Genomic DNA, 19660 nt, shown 5'->3' with positions numbered 1-19660 from the left:
CACAGAGAAGCTCCTACCCCTGAGCAGGTTTTGTTTTCAAACGATGGAAATAAACCCACGGGTTGAAGCTCCCTGCTTGGTCAGAACAGGCAAGGCACATGAGAGGGGCAGCTGATGCTGGGTGACTTGGGGCTCATTTTCTATCACCTGCCTCTCTTCCCACTTCTCATATCTGTGTGTTCTTTTCATTGAAACAAGAAAATGAGTAAAAAATGGTAATTTCAGTGCTCACTCTTGGCCCTTGCAGTGGCCATGTGCCAGGTCTCCTACACTCGTGGCCTTTGAGTGTGGATCTGTAACGTTCAGGACCTTGCAGCTCCAGATTGTGTTCCTTCCAGAAGGATTGAATAGCTAGCTTTTAATTGATTAACCTTACTAAAATATGCAATATGGTAAATTAAAACCTGGGGCAACATGAACTCCTCAGGCAAAAAACACAAACCTCCTGCACAGCTGCTGTTAGGTAGATCTGTCCATTTGCCCACAACCACAATATTGTTTCTCATCTGAAGGTAACATGTTTAGGCCACTTAAGAGATGCAGGTGCTTATGCCACACCAATTCCTGCTTTCAAATCCCTTCTTTTGGGAGGGTTTCACAGAAAAAGCTTTTGCAAGTCTGATGGCCTGTTCTGGTTAGCTGGTTGGGGAGGACTGAGGCATGAAGGGTGATCACAGATGTTTGGGGCAGGGGTGAGGAACAAGAGCGACGCTGAGCGTGTGCAGCAGCCCGTAATGAAACACTCCATGCAAGGGTTTGATGAAGTATCATAAGCATGTAGGCTAAGAAAGCCTGCCTTTATTGATTCAGCAGCGCCCCTGTGTTTGCAGGTTTTTAAATCTTCCCTGTCTGAGAAAATATTTACATTTCCAACCAGTGGCTTCAAAGCCAGCTCTGGTTTATGAAATGACTTTCTGTGTGTGGGTTACAGGCGAGGGGTTTTTAACCCCTGGTGACACTCCTGATTCATAGGGGCCCCCTGTGTATCACACTGCTGAGTGCTGAGAGTGCTAAATGTCCTTGCTGCTCCATGGCTCTTCTCCAGGCTTTTCTTCTTCTTTTCTCCTAGAAGGAAGATGCCATCGATGACACTTTGAGCTCCCGGCACAAAGTCAAGGAGCTTTCTGTCATAGACGGCCGGAGAGCTCAGAACTGCAACATCCTCCTCTCCAGGTATGGTTAATGCCTTGTTGGCCTCTGGAGAGTGGGGGGATGCTTAATACCCTGCCCTGAGTGTGCTCCTCGTCTCTGGAGCAGGGGGTTGATGACAGGAGCCAGTGCAACAGAGAGCCAGTGACACCTGAACCCAGCTATAGCCTTACATCCTCGTGGTGGGGTGACCTGGAGGGGGGGCAGTGCCATTAACTGGGTTCGTGGCAATTTGGTGTCCCTGGAAAGCCCCCAAGGGCTGGAATACCCAGTGAGCTTTCACAGGAGGTGGAAGGGGGTTGATTTCACCTCTTATCTTTCTCAGCCCGGGTTTTGTTTGCTCTTTGCTGGTGATTGAAGAGAGTCTCTCTAGGCTGGGGAAGTTCTGGGTATCAGCACGGTTCAGGGAGCAGCAATAATTCGAACAGGACCTTGCTGCCCACATCTGAATTTTGGGAAGGGGATGTCTCCCTCTTACAGCTGCCCTGCTGGTCTGACAGCCTCCCTCACACCCCTCACCAGGCAGGCTCAGCACAGCTACCAGAAATTTAATCTGATCTCCAAACTGCTGCCAAAATTATAGAAATTATTTCAGCCAGATAAACTACACTGGTGATACTGAATCCTGAGAAAAGGGAAACCAGGTTGAGGTGGTTTGAAAGGATGAGCCATCAGTGTTAGCTATTTGGAAAAAAACACCCAAAGAGCAGCAAAAAGTTCCACTTGTTTTGACTCACCCAGCAAAAAAAGAAAATTCCAACATCAGTAAAATTTAAAACTATTCACTGTGCTGTCTGGAGGCACAGAAACTTCTGTGCCACCCAGGACTGGCCAGGATGTAGGAGCATCTCTGGTGGGTTGGGTTTGCAGCTGAATTCAGTGTTTTCCCAGACTGTGGGCTCTGTCTGGTTCTTCCAAGTGGAGATGTTGCCTTGTCTGGGCAGCCCAGCTGATTTCCTTCCCTAGAAAGCTTGGAGAGGCTGATGTCTGCAAAAAAAAGGAAACCTCTAAGTGGGTAACTCAGCCCCTGGTGCTTCTCCCAGAGGTGGCTGGCAGCCTGTGGGCAGTGAGAGCGATGAGTGCGGCAGCGTTTGGGGGTAAAACTGCCCTGCTTCTGTCTGCCTCTGCTCTGGGCTGCTTCTGGGGATTTTCGTGCTTCCTAGCAGTCCAAATAAAAAAGGATGATGATGAAAGCAGAGTTTAAAGCGGCAGGCAAATGAGTATGTCTGTGGCAGGCAGCTATTAGCAAGTAAAACGATGGGATTTGGGGCACTGGCTGAGCTGCTCCCGGCGTACGTAGGCTGAGCATCGAGTGGGTTTAGGTGTGATTCAGCCAGAGGTTTAAGTGTATGTTTGGAAGTCAAGCACACAAATAGCTCCTTCAGTGGCAAGAGGAGAGACCCAAGCACTGAACTTCAAAGGCATCTCGCACATCTCACTGAGTGAAGGTCTCAATTTCATCTCACCAGCAAACCTTGCTCTTCCAAGAAAGCAATGGCTGGAAACGAATTGCCAGTAACTGATCCCAAAAAAGGGCAGGATGGAGGTTGCTGCCTGCCTGCCTTTCCCTGTGGGCCAGTTCCTAGGGGAGAAGCAGGATCAGGCTTGCCCTGCAAGGTGGTCCTCAGGCCTCTATGTGGCTTTTCCCAGGCCCATCCTCAAGCAGGGATGAGTGGCTTTGAAGTTGCAGTGACTTGCCCCAGATGCTGCTTTGGAAGTGCTTGGAGCTCATCCCATGGTTCTCCCAGGACCACAACTGAGCTTCTCTCCCCAAAATCCCTTTGGGTGATTTGATGCCAAGTGTCTCAGAGGTGGTGTAGGGATAAAGCCCACGCATCCTTTTAGTATTCTCAGGTCCAGCTCCCGCATCTCCAGCAGACTCCACGATCACTGGGCAAACCCTTTTGCCTCTGCCCACCCCAGCTGCCCATCCCAAAGCTGTGGGTCCCTGATCCCAGTGTTCCAAAGGGACTGGTCTGGCAGCTGGGCTCTGCTGTCCTGCCTCGCTTGCATGGCCACCACGGGGCTGAGCAGACACTCACATGCAAAAGGACCTGCAGGCTTGGCCCCTGATTTAGCCCAGACGTTTGTGAGCTCACCAGGCATTGTCTGGCTCGCAGCGTGGAAAGATTACGGCCAGTGAGATACTTTATCTCTCTCTGTAGATTTATTTTTTTGCCTGTTTCCATTGCTTTGGGAGAAATTACTGCGCAGTGAGATCACTGGATTTTCCTCCAGCTTGTAACGCAGCACAAGAATATTTTTAAGGCTTGCTTTTTTCCTTCTGCTTTTTGGAGAACACTTTGCTGATGTCAGTGCCTTCCCGTGTCTCCCTCTGTGAACCCACCAAGCCCTTGCTTTTGCTCCCTGTCTGTGGGTGTGTATTTTTAGCCCTGCATTCTGCCACATGCAAACCCACCCCTCGCTCCGTCGTTTTCCGGCTGCGCTGGCAGTGAATGCCTCGTTTGATTCCTCCCTCCCAGCGAGGCGACGTGAGGCTTTTTTCATTTTTATTTTTTTTCCCCCTCAAATGAATGTGGCTTTTCAAGCAGGGCGCGTCCCTTTCCCTGAATTTGCTTTCTGGAATTTGTTTTTCCCCTTCACACTTGCCCCGTCCTCCGCGGGCTCCGACAAAAGCCGCGCCGGGCGGCCCCGCGCTGGTGGGGCTGGCGAGCTGTCACCTCGCATCACCAGGCTGCTGCCCCTAAATCCCTGTGACAGCGAGTCCTGTGACCCCGTTCCTCTCAGACGGCTCGCCTTCGACAGCTGCTGCCAACAATGATAATTATTGTGGTTATAGATAAGCTTCTAGCTTTCACTGGCCCCTTTCCCATCAAGTCGTCTGAGAAGCTGTTTTCTTCTGGCGCCCCGCGCTTGCTCTCTGCCGATGCAGGGGCAGGCTCTTGTTCTTGGCAGTGGCTTGTGATGATTCCTGAGAAAAGTTATTGGGTTGTTGTTGGTTTTTTTTTCCCCCAAACTCTTTCTTTTTAAATGCATTTTTATCGTTGACTTTGCTTTCAATGAGTAAGGGCTTAAAAAAGTCACCCTCATCTTCCCCCACCCTCCTGGAGATGATCACGGGACTTTTCTGTGCTTCAGGTGTTTGCCATGGATGAGGAGTAGCTGCCTGCCCACCCCCTTCTCCCAGGAGCATTTCTGCCTCCCAGGGATCCCCAGATGCCCAGATCTAGGCAATGAATGCTTTTCATCAGGGTGGAGACTGGCGTTGGTGGTCTGAGCCCTCCTGTTTCTGCTTGGGTGTGAAAGGAGTTTTCCTGCAGTTTCACATCCCACCTCGGATCCTGTCCCATCCTGGCCACTGCCATTGTAAGGGACAGGTAGAGTGACCTGACCCCAGGATGTGGCTGCTTGGCACTGCAAGCAGCAGAGGGGATATTTTCCAAGGATTTTGGATTTGTTCCTTGTACGATGACCCCAGCAAGTGTCTTGGCCACTGCTCAGTGCAATCTTTGAGCTTCCTCCCCTGGCTGAGGTAGATTTTCATTCACTCCTTAATTAAACAGACCCTCTCTGGGGTGCTCCCTTGAGGAGGGGGTGAGACAGGACTGAGTACAGGATGAGAAACATGGGCTCATAAGGAATGAAGATTTACTTACCAGGTCTGTAAGATGCGCCTGTCTCAATAAAGCTAATTGAGCAAAATCTTCCAAGCTAAATCAAGCACTTGCTACCCTGGCCTCAGAGACCAGCACCCTTCCTGTATCAGCCTTAGCTTCCAAAAGCCAACTCCACAGTCTCAGTCTGCACCCTGAAGAGATGTGGGGGTGAAAAACACCCTCCTTGTTTAATTACTCAGAGTGATCAAGTCAGCTCCTGATCTTTTCATCTGCTGATCAGGTTGACTTCCAAGGTCTCACATCCTGCTGTGGGTCGTGTTTCTGGTTCCAGCTCATTCCTTGGAGCCACATCCAGTGTTTCAGCATCCCTTGGCAGCACTGATCACCGATACTGGGGCCATGGGGTTCCTCAAACAGCTCTTTTCAACTCTGTGGCTTTTCCCTGCGTGCCAGTACAGGGAATTACATTTTTTAAACTGGGTCTGTTGCAATGCCTTTAACCACAACTGCACGCCAGGCAAGAGAGAGGATGTAGGTAAATAGAGTTGCAGGAGTTTCTGGGTTATCCCTTTATTTAATTTAGATTATTTTGTAGACCGCAATGCAAAGAATGAGAAAAATACGTGTGGTTTTGCAATCAAAGTCCTTGCAGGGAGCGGTTCCTTGCAGTCGAATTAAACTGTAATTAATGGCTGCTCCAGCCCACGAGGAGCCAAGGGTGTCTTTCCATCTCTGTTGCCTCAGCTCAGTGTGGGCTGCTGGCAGAAAGATCCCTGCCAGGGAAGCCCAGCCTGGTGGTGCTCGCTGTGACACAGTGGTCTGTGGTTTTGGAAATCTCCACTTTGAGGCTGCATCTTCAATTCCTGTTAGGTGAAGTAGGGGAAGAAAAAGGTGGAGGAGAGTCTGGTTTCTAGCTTCTTACACTTCCAAGAGCATTGAATCCCCACCCCTCCAAAGAAAACCAAAATGATGGGTTTCCTGGGATGCTGAACATCCACTTGTCCAGATTTTGGATTTCTTTCTGATTTTTTCCTAGAGGAAGACTCCAGCCAAAGGTGGTGAGGAAAAGTGGGAGAGACAGGGTTTAAATTCAAGAACAGTGGTGGAAATTGGCCAGATTTTCCTTGAGGGTTGTGGCTTCAGGGGCAGTGCTGAGCTGCACTCCTGAGCCTGGGCTGGGCTCTGTTGCCAGGGGAATGTCACCTCACTGGCCCTGTGGCCTTTGGGGGTGCTGGGACTGCAGGAGCAGCATTGCTATGGGCAAGAGTTACATCTGAGAGTTGGGTATTCAATGTGCTGCTTACAATCCTTAAATAAAGTACTGTAAAACAGGGAAATAGGGAATGGCAGCTGTGCTGTGGGGAGAGGGAATTGGCTGGGTGGGTTTGGCCCCCTGTTTGCAGCAGGGTCAGGGCCAGTGTTGTGCTGAGCCTTGGCAGAGCAAGGTCCTACCACGTTTCTCACACATCCTGCTCCCTAACACGCTGGATGGAGCTGTTTGTGATGCTGCTGCTGGCTGGGGGTTCAGCTGTTCATGTTGCACAGGTGTGTAGGGAAACACTCCTGAGCCTTCCCCTGTTGCTGGGCTGGGAATAACTCTCCTTTCCCTCCACCTCCCAGGCTGAAACTCTCCAATGAGGAGATCAAACGAGCGATTTTGACGATGGACGAGCAGGAGGACCTCCCAAAAGACATGCTGGAACAGGTGGGAGATGTGTCTGGTGCTCCTTCATGGTGGCCTCATGCTGAGACATCGCTGTGCCAAGTGCTTGGGACCAAAGCACAGCTTTGAGTGTGCTGGGCCCCAAATTATTTACCCGCCACTTGGTGAAAAACCACCCTGGTGGGCTGGAGCAGCAGGAAAGCAGCTCAGTTGTGGCACCAGTGCTGGGAGCAGCATGGCCCCCATGTGCCATTCCTGTACCCAGGTCTGCCCTGGGACCATTTCCCCTTTTTGTGGCTGCAGCTTGAAGTTTGTGCTCGGTGGTGGTTTATTTGTGTTTGTGACAGTCCTCCAAGGAGAATCCCATTTTCACCCCCTCTGAGTCCCTTTGGAAGCATATTATTCACCTGTCCTTAAAGCTGAGCTGGTAATTGCACTTTGAGCAGAGATGTGGGAGGATTCATTGCACGAAATTTCCATCTGCTAATAAGTGGAGTTGCTACAAATGGGAATCCCTGACTGACATCTCCTCTGGCAGAGCTGATGTTGAAACCTCCTTGAGGCAGACTTGATTCATTTGTTGTAAAAGCTGAGTGATGGCAGGGCAGAGGCAGGAGACACTGACGTGATGGAGTAATGTGAGGGAGGTCACAGGGACAGCAATAACACTTATTTCACAGGTGCCTTGGGGTCACTGTCTGTACATGCTGAAAAGGTGTTAGACTCAAGGAAATAAATCACTTTTTAACTCCTGAAAAAAAGCGTGCATGGATCTCACGTCCACTGCTGTGCTTTCTCCTGTCCAGCTCCTGAAGTTTGTTCCTGAAAAGGGTGACATTGACCTGCTGGAGGAGCACAAGCACGAGCTGGACCGCATGGCCAAGGCTGACCGGTTCCTCTTCGAAATGAGCAGGTTGGAGGCTCAGGGACACATTTGGGACAGTGGCTGCACAGGCTGATTGGGGGGTGGCTGTTTCATGAAGCCTGCTTGGGAAATAAGCCCTCCTTACTGTTTTTCACATTAAGAAATGAGTGGGCCAAGCAGACAGGAGGGCAAGCAAGGTGCTCCAAATTAGAAGGATCATATGTGATGTTCTGGTCCTGAAATCAGGGTTGTGCTCCTATACAAACAGCAGGTGGATAGACAGGGATGGGGAGATGGATTTTGTGGTGGTTCTGGGTTGGTGGTTGGACTAGATGATCCTGAGGGTCTCTTTGGACCTTGATGATTCTGGGATTCTGTAATCTAACCTGGTCAAGTGGAAGGTGTCCCTCCAGGACAGAGGGGTTGCAACTAAATGATCTTTCAGTCATTTCCAGCCCAAACCATTCTATGACTGATGCATTGTGCCCCAGGTGGGAAGTGCTGTTAAAATGATAACACAATGCTCCTTTCCCTTTCATCCTAATGAATATTCAAGCCTGATGTATGTACATTTTGCCCTGCTGTGTAGATGAGTCCCACTTCTCTCCTCAGGACTGACTCATCTCCAGGGCTCCTGAGACTATGTGAGACTGAAAGGAAATGTCATTTCTTCCTGCTCCTGGTAGCAATCATGTATAACTTAGGAGTCTTCAGGGATGAATAACCTTATCTATTGCATGCACATCCTCTAGAGGTGCTGGGTTAAAATCTTGAAGCTCCTTATTTAAATTGAACTGAGCACTGAGCTCTTTGAATTTCTTAGCTGAACTTCAAGGCAGTCACTTGTTGGCAAGGTCAGCGAGTTTTACAATTGCACTGGGAGATCAGAAATAGAAATGCTCCCCGAGAAGTGCATGGATGAGCACGGTGCTGATGTGCTGTGTGGTTGCTGAGTGTCAAAGGCAGGCAGGATGGAGCTGTGAGGTTCAGACCTGAGCCCTCGGGGCTCAGTCATGCTCAGAATTAGCTTTTTCTATCACAGGTCACCTTCCTTCTTCACAGACTCTTGCCTAAGCGTTGCTCCCATGCCTTCATCCTTTGGAAAGCACAATGTGCTGATGCAAGTGTTTTCCTTGATTTCCAGCACGGCTTTTTAATTTTGCCTTGTGGCCTGTAACCCAGTGTGATGTCTTTGTCACCTCTGATTAGCAGGACAGCCTAGCTTGTGGCTCTGTGTGTGAGCATGTCTCCCGTGGGTGCTTGATCCAAGTGACTCAGATCAGACTGCCATGTGCAACCAAGTGAGATCTTGGCCAGCATAAACACAACTGACAGGAGCAGAGCCATCACTGACTCACCCAGGAGAGGGGCTTTCCAGCCCAGCCCATCATTCTGATGATCAGAAGGTCCAGTTTCATTAGTTCTGATTGTGGGGAGCCTCTCTCCAGTTGCAGCTCATCACAAATCCATAGGGAGCGCAGACCTCATCAGCACCTTTGCTTAGGAGTGGTTGTGAAAGAACTGTTTGTTCATACCAACAGGGTGTAAAAATCCACTTGTTGAACCTGCTGAGTTAAGGGGATAGGCTTAAGCATGTGCTTAAGAACCCACAGGGATCCACCCCAGCACAGCTGTAGCTTCAGTTGTCAATTTTTCCCATCCCAGCACCGTTTCAGGGAGAAAAGGGGTCATTATCTTTTAATCACCCTGGCTGAAGAATGCTTTGTAAGCACAGCTGTGAGCAGTGGAACCACGGAGCTCTGCCTGGAGCAAGCAAAGCTCAACCTGCACCTCCTCTCTTTTCCAGGATAAACCATTATCAGCAAAGGCTGCAGTCCCTCTACTTCAAGAAAAAGTTTGCAGAGAGAGTTGCAGAGGTCAAGCCCAAGGTGGAAGGCAAGTGACCACATCTGCCAAGGGACTCTGTGCCAGCACAGGGATCACTCCCAGGAAGAGCATCCTCTGTGCCAGGATGAGCCAGGGGAAGGGAGGGAGGGGAAGGGGAAGGGGAAGGGAAGGGGAAAGGGAAGGGAAGGGGAAAGGGAAAGGAAGGGAGGGGAGGGGAAGGGAAGGGGAAAGGGAAAGGAAGGGAAGGGAAAGGAAGGGAGGGGAGGGGAGGGGAAGGGAAGGGGAAAGGGAAAGGAAGGGAGGGGAAGGGAAAGGGAAAGGAAGGGAGGGGAAGGGAAAGGGAAAGGAAGGGAGGGGAGGGGAAGGAAGGGAAGGGAAAGGAAGGGAGGGGAAGGGAAAGGAAGGGAAGGGAAAGGAAGGGAAGGGAAAGGAAGGGAAGGGAAAGGAAGGGAAAGGAAGGGAAGGGAAAGGAAGGGAAGGGAAGGGAAAGGAAGGGAAGGGAAGGGAAAGGAAGGGAAAGGAAGGGAAGGGAAAGGAAGGGAAGGGAAAGGAAGGGAAGGGAAAGGAAAGGAAAGGAAAGGAAAGGAAAGGAAAGGAAAGGAAAGGAAAGGAAAGGAAAGGAAAGGAAAGGAAAGGAAAGGAAAGGAAAGGAAAGGAAAGGAAAGGAAAGGAAAGGAAAGGAAAGGAAAGGAAAGGAAAGGAAAGGAAAGGAAAGGAAAGGAAAGGAAAGGAAAGGAAAGGAAAGGAAAGGAAAGGGTTCATGGTCACTCTTTGGGGGCACTGAGGGGGTTGCTGGTGGGCTGTTGTGGCAGGGGGTAATGTCCCACCCCTCTCTGCTTGCAGCCATCCGTGCTGGCTCCAAGGCAGTGCTGCAGAGCAGCAGCCTCCAGCAGCTCCTGGAGGTGGTCCTGGCCTTTGGGAACTACATGAACAAGGGCCAGAGGGGCAACGCCTTTGGGTTTAAGATCTCCAGCCTCAACAAGATTGCGGACACCAAGTCCAGCATTGACAAGTGAGCAGCCCCTGCCTTTACCCTTGGTAGCATCCACGGGCCCCAGGGGTGCTGGGGGAGTGCAGGGCTCATCAGCATTTCCTCTGGGACATGGGTAGGTGGGAGCAGGCCCCTCCTCCTGCTGCACAATTCAGCACATCCAGTGATGTGAGTGTGCACTTTTTTGAGCAGGACAGCTTTCAAGGGAAGCCAAGCTGCAGATCAGCAGAGTGACTGATGAGGCCTTTCCTTCCTGGGCTGGATAAACTGTAGCCAAAGCTGATGAGGAGGATCATGTTCCAAATGCCTTTTAACCCCTTTGAAGATGCCAAGAGCCACAGAAAGGGTTTCCAGGGGCTTTTCTTCACAGGAACTCCCTCTGCCACTCTCCCATGCTGATGCAGCCATTACCTGGTTTGCTCTGCCCTGCTGAGCTCTGTTCACAGAGCAAGAGGAGCTGGGTCAGGTCTCAAGCCTCATCCATCAGTAAAGACAGTGGAGGACAAGTGCTCAAGTCACCTCCCCTGGGTTCCTGCTGTGGAGAACCCTTGTTTGCAGGGACCAGGCTGCTCTGCCCTGTAGCTGGGCATGGGACAGACCCATCCCATGTCCCCAGACAGGCATCAAGCAGCATCCTTGCAGGAATCTTCAAACAGTTCCTGACTAGGGTTGGGGTTTAACCAGGGGTTTTGCCTGAACAGCGAGCTCCCCAAGATGCTGCCACCCTGACCTCTCTGCTCCTCTCTCCTAGGAACATCACCCTGCTGCACTATCTCATCACTGTCGTGGAAAAGAAATATCCCAAAGTCCTCCACCTGCATGAGGAGCTGCGAGACATCCCGCAGGCAGCCAAAGTCAAGTAAGCAGGGGTTGAGGTGGCACTTAGGCAGCACTGGGAGCTCCTGTCCCCTCATTTCAGCCTGCTTTTCCACGTCACCTCACCCCAGCTCACCCTCCTGGCCAGATCCTGGCTGCTGGGCTGTATCCCCTGCCGTGGCCACGCTGGCCCAGAGCAGCCCAGGAGTCAGAAGCAAACATCACCTGGCAGCTTTAAATCACAGCCCTGGCAGTGAAGGCTCTAAACTTCTGAGCTTGGGGGAGGAGAGCTGCTGGGAGCAGCCGCTTCCTGCTGTTATCTCACCGCAGAAGCATTTAATTAATTTCTAATGGTGCATTAAGTGATCCGGGAGGAAGCGGCTGCGGTGTGGCTGCAGATAAAGGGCAGCTGGTTATCTTCATCTGCCAGGGAGGCTGTGCCTGCAGCAGGGGCAGGACCAGGCAGCTGTGGGAGGGACTCACCTGCACCCAGGTCCTGCCTGCCCCTTGCTCCACCAGCATGGGGTGTGCAATCAGCTTTTTAACCCTGCCCACTGACCTGTTGGGAACAGGCTGCCCCAGTTCAGCAAAGCCCTTAAACACAGCCTGGACCTTGAAGTTCAGGAGGAATCTGCTGTTGCTCTGCAAAGCTCTCAAGTGTGTGTTGAAGTATCTCTGAAATCAATCAGGCTCTGTTTTGGTTTTAAACTCCAGCAGGAGCTTATGGGCTTTGATGCTTCAGGGATGTGGGCAGCAAAGGTCACACATTTCTGCAGCCATTCGTGTCAGCTGTGGACATGAAAAGGGGCTGAAACTGCATCTCTTTAGGGAGGGTGCAGTTAGAACAGGCTCCCCAGAGAAGTTGTGGATGCCTCCTCCCTGGAAGTGTTCCAGGCCAGGTTGGATGGGGCTTGGAGCAACCTGGGATAGTGGAATGTATCCCATGGCAGCAGGGTTGGAACTGGATGGGTTTTGAGGTCCCTTCCAACCCAAACCATTCCATGATGCTATGAAATGTACCTGGACTTTACGGTGGCTCGAGGGTCTTCCAAGCTTCAGACATCTCTTGTAGCAGTGGTGGGTTCCCAGGGAAGATGTGTGCTGGACAAAACAAGGATCCTCATGTATAAAATGTAAAATAATCATCAGCCATTGGGATTGAGCACAATGACAGGACAAATATTGGTGTGTAGGGAAGAGTCTTCTTCTGCCAGAGGGTAGCTGGGCACTGGAACAGGCTCCCCAGGGCAATGGTCACAGCATGAAGCCTGGCAGAGCTCCAGAAGCATTTGGACAATGCTCTCAGGCACAGGGTGGGATTCTTGGGGCTCTCCTGTGCAGGACCAGGAGTTGGGCTCGGAGATCCTTGTCAGTCCCTTCCAGCTCAGGATATTCCATGGTTCTGTGGTGCTCAGTTTGTAGGCATCAGCTGAGGGCACAGCTGAGCAGGACGTGCTCCCTGCTGCTGCAGACTCTGGCGTTCCCATGCTCCTGATCTGCAGCTGTTGCACAGACACACGGATGGGAAAGAAAACGCCTGCACAGAGGGTTTCTTCACCCCCCTAAACTTTATCATTTCACTCTAAACTGGACACCATATGTAAGATTTGGGCTTGGTCCAATCTAGAGCGAAACCAAAAAGTTTCTAAAGCTCTGGAAAACCCTGAATTCCCCCCAGTGCTGCAGCTGTGAAGCAGAAATTGCCGCCTCTGTCAATCCCACCGCTAGTAATGAACTGCTGGAGCACAGGGCTCCCAAAACTACATTTTCCCAGACTAAACCTGCCAGGAATGCTTGCCCCATGACCCAGCCTCAGCATTTCCAAGGACCCCAGCCCTCGCTCAGACACCCCTGGAAAGGCATCAAGCCTGTGGTCACCGAGGCTTTGTGAGAAAGCTTCCCCTCAGACACAGTGGTAGAAACCCATAAGCACTTGAATTTGAAGCTCATCAGGGGCTTGAGCCTTGTGTAAACAAAGCCAGCGCCAGACGTGGTGATTTATTTTCATTTCTCTATATTTGGGCTGTCTCCCTTTGTGAAAGCCTCGCTGCTCCTCGGAAGGATGCTTTGCCTGGTGTTCACCCAGCCGTGGTACCCTGAAAAGCTGTCCTCTGTGCTCTGGGACAATGATCCCATCTTTTCTGGACCTGGAGAGAAATCTGTGCCCAGCAAGGCCCTCTCCTGAGCCATCCTTTCTCTTGGAGAGGGCTGGAGGCTGCTGAGCTTGCTAAACCTGCACAGTTGATTAAAAATACAGAAAAAGTGCTTTGCTTTGAAACAAGCAGCTGCAGCCACTTTGAGATAGTCCCAGCTTAGAGGCTGTCAGCCTGATTTGCTGCTTGAGTCATGCTGATCTGCAAAGAGGAGGCAATGTGGGCAGGGTTGGGGGCTTTTCAGTGGGAAAACCATGGTCAGGTTGGTCGGAGAGCTGTAGATTTTGCTGGGAAAAGCTGAAAATTAACATCCTGCTATTTCCAACAGCATGACTGAGCTGGAGAAAGAAATAAACACCCTGAGAAGCGGCCTGAGAGCAGTGGAGACTGTAAGTATGATTTAAATCAAGTATAGTCCAGCCTGGCTTTGAGCAGGACTGCATCCTTCCTTGGGGAGGCAGGCCAGGGAGCTCCCAGCAAAGCTGCTTTTATCTCCCATCCTGGAGATCTGTTTGCCTTTCCCTCCTGCCCTGCACGTGTGCCTGTCCTCTCAGGGCTGTTCTGGCACTGAAGTTACCATGTGTGTTTAGGCACACGCATGGTTTATGTCTAATACATCAAGGGAGGCTGAGTAAGCCTAGTGGTGATGCCCAAGGAGGACCTGTGATGTGCAGGGGAGTCTCCCCTTGGCTGTAAAACCACTGAGGGTTGGGGAGCACTTCTGCAGCACAGCTGGAGTGGTGGTGAAATGGTGGAGGCATCCCAAAGGACTCAGTCTTGCTGAATTATCCTGCTTCCATAAGTTTTCCTGTAGGATATGGCATACTAGCTTACTTCAGGCAGTGTAATCCAGGGTGCCATGCATGGCAGGGGAAGCAGCAGTGGTGGTGCTGGCAGAACCCCTGGCACTGATTCAGGCACACTCCCAAGGCCAATGGTATTTGTGTCCCTCATCAGCCACAATCTGACCAGATTTACCTTTTTATTTCCCCCTCCAAAGGAGCTGGACTTCCAGAAGTCTCAGGTCCAGCAAGCAGGTGACAAGTTTGTGTCTGTCGTCAGCCAGTTCATCACCCTGGCCAGCTTCAGCTTCTCGGATGTTGAAGATCTCCTGACGGAAGCAAAAGAGCTGGTAAGGCCACCAGTGTCCCTGAGATCTGAGCAGCTTTTCAGCCTCACCTCCCTCTCCCTGGCTGTGCCCATTCTCCAGTTGGCACTGTCCTTCTGAGCCATGCTTGGGCATTGTGATGGACCTCCCTGAGGCCGTGGCTAACCCAGGCCACCCTTTTGGCCTGTTGATGATATTCTGATATTCTCTGCACTGGGTTAGGACTGGTGACAAATGCTCTGCAAACTGCACCATCTTCTGCTGACTTGGCTGGATCTGGAGGAGAAGGTCTGGTCGTGGTCCCCAGCATCTGTGGAAGTCCACTCTAAAGCAATTTTCCATGGTTGTTGGGAGGGATGGGCTATGTGGAGTGCTCCAGCTCTTTGCTTTTTAAACATATGTCCAGATTCAAGTTGTGTTCCTGTTTTCTCTTAGGAAAGCAGAAACATCCCCATTTTATAAACTTTATATCACATGAGGAGAGCATTTTCAGCATTCCCTCCCCCACCAGAATCTCTTGTAACACGGCAGAGAATTGTAATATCTTGATTAAAATCAGCAAGATTAACCTCAATTATATTGACTTATATAGTGGCACTTCTCAGATTCCTCCCTGCATCTTGAAGCGTTAAGTCTCTTAAGTAAACAAAGAAATAAAAATGCACTAAATGTCTTTTAAAGAGCCTGGGGCACCCCTGCAAATAAAACTAAATCATACAGGCAGGCTTTAAAAACGTTCCTCTTGGTCTACCCTGCAATATCAAAGCAACTAATAAATCTGTTGGTGCTTTGATTTTGTTTTTCTTTTCTTTTAAGCGTGCTTATCTGCAGAATGTGCCTCCACAATTTTAACAAACTTGCTCTGCACAAAGAGCCTCCTTCAGACTGGAAGTGAGAACAAAGAGTGTCAGTCCCAAGGACAGCTTGGGGGCTGCTTGGGGACATTGGCAGATCGTGGATGTCCTGTCCTGACCCCTGCTACGGCCTCATTCGCCTCCCTCACATTAATGGTGTGCAAACAGCACAAGAGGCCAGAAAACTCCCTATTTCCCTGCCCAGGGCTGTGCCTGAGCCTGGGCAGAAATCTCTTTTAGAAGTTTCACCAACACATTTGGTTTCAATAGCAGAGCATGTGGCAATGATAAATAATACCCCAAAAATACTTCAAAGAAAAACTTAAAAGTGCAAGTTTCCCTTCCCCTGCCGTGTTTACTATTAGTTTTATGTCTTCAGTCCCACAGTATTTTGCTTCCTTGTTTTTACTGCTGCTTAGTTAATAAAGTGGAGCTGGGGCAGGGGAGGCTCAGCAGAGCCAGAGGCGAGATGGGGAGAGGGAGCTTGGTAGTGATCCAGGACTTGCAGAGCAACAGGTAACACATGAGGCGATTTATTTCAGGTTTAAATCAAGGCTTGATGAGGCAAAGCCCTGCTGTGTGCTGTGGCTGCTGGAAGTGTTTCACTGTGCCCCATCAGGTTGAAAGTTCCACCTCTCCAGTGAATTTATCCAAGGCTGATGCACCCCTGTCTTCTCTCTTCCAGTTTTCCAAGGCTGTGAAGCACTTTGGAGAAGACACAGACAAAATGCAGCCTGATGAATTCTTTGGCATCTTTGACCAGTTCCTGCAAGCTGTGACCGAGGCCAAGCAGGAGAACGAGAACATGAGGAAGAGGAAGGAGGAGGAGGAGCGCCGGGCACGCATGGAGGCACAGGTGAGCACACACCAGCAAGTTTGGCAGCACCCCCAGGGCACCTGGGAGTGCCAAACGTGTCGTGATGTCCTCGTGGTGGTCAGGGTGGCACTGAAGACTGGGAAGGGAGCTTGTGTAGTCTTAGTCCCAATGGCTTTTCACTTTTGGTTACTTGATTTATGACCTTGGGTTCGGTGAGGTCTTGCAGCTGAAATGTGCAGCAGAGCTGGTGCTGTCTGTTGGCTGCTGTGACCCCCCAGCCCATGGCTTGTACCATAGAATCTCAGAATCATAGAATGGCTTGGATTGGAAGTGACCTAGTTCTAGTTCCAACATCCTCACTGTGGGCTTGGACACCTTCCACTAGACAAGTTTGTTCCAAGCCCTGTCCAACCTGTCCTTGGAGCACTTCCAGGGATGTGGTCTATCCATAACCCTGACCACCTCTCATGAGCTAAGCACTGGAGTGGGAAAGCACCCTTGTTCCGTGAGTTTGGGGATCACCTGGGGATGCTGGGCACCCCCACAACCACCTGTGTGCGACTGAGCTGCCTTCTCTCCCCCTCACCATGACATGCAGCTGAAGGAGCAGCGGGAGCGGGAGCGCAAGGCGAGGAAGGCGAAGGAGAGCGGGGAGGAGGGTGGCGAGTTTGACGACCTGGTGTCGGCCCTGCGCTCGGGAGAAGTCTTCGACAAGGACCTCACCAAGCTGAAGCGCAACCGCAAGCGCATCACCAACCAGCTGGCCGAGAGCGGCCGCGAGAGGCCCGTCACCAAGCTCAACTTCTGAGAGACGAACTGGCAGCAAAACCCAGCAAAAGACACAGCGGGTCAGTCTTTCTCGAGTGGGTTTTGGTTTTGGTTTTGGTTTTTTTGTTGTTGTTGTTGTTTCCACGACGCTGCCTGGCGGTTCGAGGCGGAACAGTGGCGCGCTCTTTGTCCCCGCGGGCGAGCGCGTGTGTGTATATACTGTGTACATAGTCGGGTCGGGGGGTGTGGAGGGAGGTGTGTGGGCAGCTCACGTTGGTGAGGGCCAGCACTGCCTCCTCCCCACTCCAAAAAGTAGTTCTCCCCATGCACAAGCACAATGCCGCGTCCGTGGAGCACGAGAGGACCCAACCCCAAGCCGCCGGTCGTCCCCGTGGCCCCAAGGCCAGCGGGGAAGCTGCCTCCTGCTGCTCTCCTGCTCAGAACGCCCTCGGGCCGTTGGCAGGGGACGCCTTGCACACAAGCCGAGCGGTTTAAAGAAGAAAAGATGAAAAAAAAGAGCAAAGTAGACTGAACTTTATTCCGTTGTTTGTTTGTTTGTTTGTTTTCTCTCATTGTCGTGATGATTCTGAGAAACTCGCAGATCCGTGCGTTCGTTCGCGCCGGTTCCCGAGCTCGGCGCCGCGGGCGCTCCCGGCGATGCTCTTCCCGTCATCCTTGGGAAATGCTCTTTTTCCTCCCGCTGCCACCTTGCTAAAGGACAGACTTTACCCCAAAGTGCTTCTCGCTGTAACGCCACACTGATGTATTTATACTTTTGCAACGTTTTCTGGCCCAAGGCGGTGGGAAAGGTTCGGTTCTCAGAGGAGACGAAGAGCATAAAAACTTTTGCGTTGTAACTTTTGTTCTTGCTTTCTGTTCAATGGGACAAACTGTATCCTCTGTCAAGGTGGGTCAGGACCAAAGGTCTCTGAAATACAAAGGGGTTGGGGTAAAACCCGCCAGCTTTCACCTGCCTTCTTTTCCTTTTTCTTTCTCAGACACACAGAAGCAGCGATGCCAAGAAACACTTGTCTCTTAGCCAGGTCCTTTTTTGACTGGTTTGCTGTTCATTGTCATTGCAAATTTGTAAGCAGAACTACCTGTCAAATGTCAGTCCAAAAAAAAAAAAAAGAAAAAAAAAGACAAAAAAAAGAATAATAAAAGTAATTCAGAGCTCTCAGGGAGTAATAATTTAAGGGTTTAGAAAATTAAGAATTGGAGAATAAAAAATAACCACCATTAACATATTAACATTTCTATTCTTAAATTATGCTGAGTATATAGAGGACTGTTACTTTTTACTTTTATTTATTTGTGGTATGTTTTTTAAGAAAGCAAAACAAAACCTTTTTATACCACCAATACTTTTGTGATCTCTTTTTTTTTTGTTTGTTTGTTTGTTCTTTTTCCTGTGGAGAGATGAGTTTGTCCCTGTTGCACTAGATATTAACACTATTTGAAATAAGGTTGGTTGTTCTTTTTTTTTGTCAGATAATCGGTATTACTGGTGGGGTATGGGATGTCAGTTAACTATATGTACTGTATAGCAAAAGTGCTGTTTAAACTAATTTGTATAAAAAAAATAAGGTTCTAAGCACCTGAAGGCCGCGGGGTCTGTGTGCTGAGTGAAAGCTGTGAAATCTCTCTCAAAGCAGAGTTGTCAAGAGCTGTGGTTTTACCATTTTGTTCTTTTCTTCATTGCAACGTTCAACGCACTGTAGATTTAAAAAAAAAAGAAGAAAAAAAGAAAAAGGAAAAAGAAGAAAAAAAAGACTTTCTGAGTAGCATTCAAAGCAGTAATAAATAAACCAGGCAAGCGCAAAAAGTCCAGCACCTCATATCCAAGCAGCTGCAAAACCTGCAGATTATGTTCAAAGGTGGAGTTAAGCACTTTGCTTTAAGAAGGAGGGGGAAATAAAGACAAAAGGTAATGATAATACTATTCCTTAACTAAAGTGCCTCTATTTATATTTTTTATTTATGGCTGAAAAAAATGGGGCTGATACAATTGAGGGAATGGACTATGGGGGGAATTGAAAATACATAAAATAAGAAGGAAAAAAAAAAGAGGTTATAAAAAAAAAGTTTGGCTTCTGATGGTTTAAGGAATGGTTGGTCACACGTGTTTATTAATTGGACAGGTGGTGGGGGTCAGAAAGAGCAATCTCCTCCCGGGGTCCCTGGGTGCCAGCACCCACCCCGGCTCCTGCCTCTGCAACCCCAGTGCCACATCAGGACCTTTCCTGACAGATTTCCTCTTGCCCTTCCAAACCTCTTGGGTTGTTTTCTTTTTTAAATTGTTTTACAACAGCCTGATTGTCAGGCTGACTTTGCCATTTCTTTGTTTTCTTTCAGAAAAAAAATAGAAAAAAGAAAAAATATTATATCTCTATAAATAAATACAAAGGCTGTGTGCAGGTAATTCCATGTGCCATTGTCGAAAACTACTTTTAGATTGGTGCTGGTGTAAGTAGCCACTCTTTTCTCTTGGGTGTGTATTTTAAAGATGATTTTTTTTTAATAATGCCAAAAACAAAACAACAAAAAAAAATCCATAATAATTTGTAAACGAAAGTTTATGTCTTCGACCATATTAGCTTCGTAGTGACTAAGTTAGTCTGTTAGGTGCAAGGATGTTAGTAGTTCTAGCTAGTGGGAAATGCTGTGTAATGTTATGAGACTGTACATTTTCTAAGATGGCAATATGCAATAAAGCAAAACGATTTCAGTGAGTGTACATGGCAGAGGCGTGAGTTATTTTTTAGGGGAAAAAAAGGGATAATTAGGAATTGAGGCAGGTGTTGAAAAAGAGGCTCTTTCTCGAGTGTGTGTGCAGGCATTTCTGGGGTCAGGTGATACCCCCTTCACCCTTTCCCTGTTTGCTGGGTTTTAGGAAGTTGGGGTTTTTCCACCCTGCTGGGTTTAAGGCAGTTGGGTTTTTCCATCCATCCAGGATTACAGCATCCTCATTGTCACCCACGTGTGGGTTCTGAAATGCCTCCCAGCTGGTGAACCTGTTCATTTCTGCTCATGTTGTTGCTGATGCCTGT

The 19660-nt window shown here is 49.6% G+C and overlaps 1 protein-coding gene across 1 annotated transcript in view; it reads left to right on the top strand.

The window, feature by feature from the left end:
- DAAM1 (dishevelled associated activator of morphogenesis 1) overlaps positions 1 to 19347 on the top strand; it is a 93060-nt gene extending 73713 nt beyond the window's left edge. The window contains exons 17-26 of the mRNA XM_063399583.1: positions 1070 to 1173; positions 6348 to 6432; positions 7197 to 7303; positions 9063 to 9151; positions 9947 to 10115; positions 10846 to 10953; positions 13392 to 13452; positions 14064 to 14195; positions 15711 to 15881; positions 16441 to 19347. Coding sequence (XP_063255653.1) covers positions 1070 to 1173; positions 6348 to 6432; positions 7197 to 7303; positions 9063 to 9151; positions 9947 to 10115; positions 10846 to 10953; positions 13392 to 13452; positions 14064 to 14195; positions 15711 to 15881; positions 16441 to 16650 — 1236 coding nt within the window. The 3' untranslated portion in view covers positions 16651 to 19347. The remainder of the gene's footprint in view (positions 1 to 1069; positions 1174 to 6347; positions 6433 to 7196; positions 7304 to 9062; positions 9152 to 9946; positions 10116 to 10845; positions 10954 to 13391; positions 13453 to 14063; positions 14196 to 15710; positions 15882 to 16440) is intronic.
- The last annotated feature ends 313 nt before the right edge of the window (positions 19348 to 19660 follow it).

This window comes from Prinia subflava, chromosome 5 (genome assembly GCF_021018805.1).
Source record: "Prinia subflava isolate CZ2003 ecotype Zambia chromosome 5, Cam_Psub_1.2, whole genome shotgun sequence".
NCBI lineage: Eukaryota > Metazoa > Chordata > Aves > Passeriformes > Cisticolidae > Prinia > Prinia subflava.
Note: the sequence above shows the minus strand (reverse complement) of the source record. Positions and strands in the feature narration are given on the sequence as shown.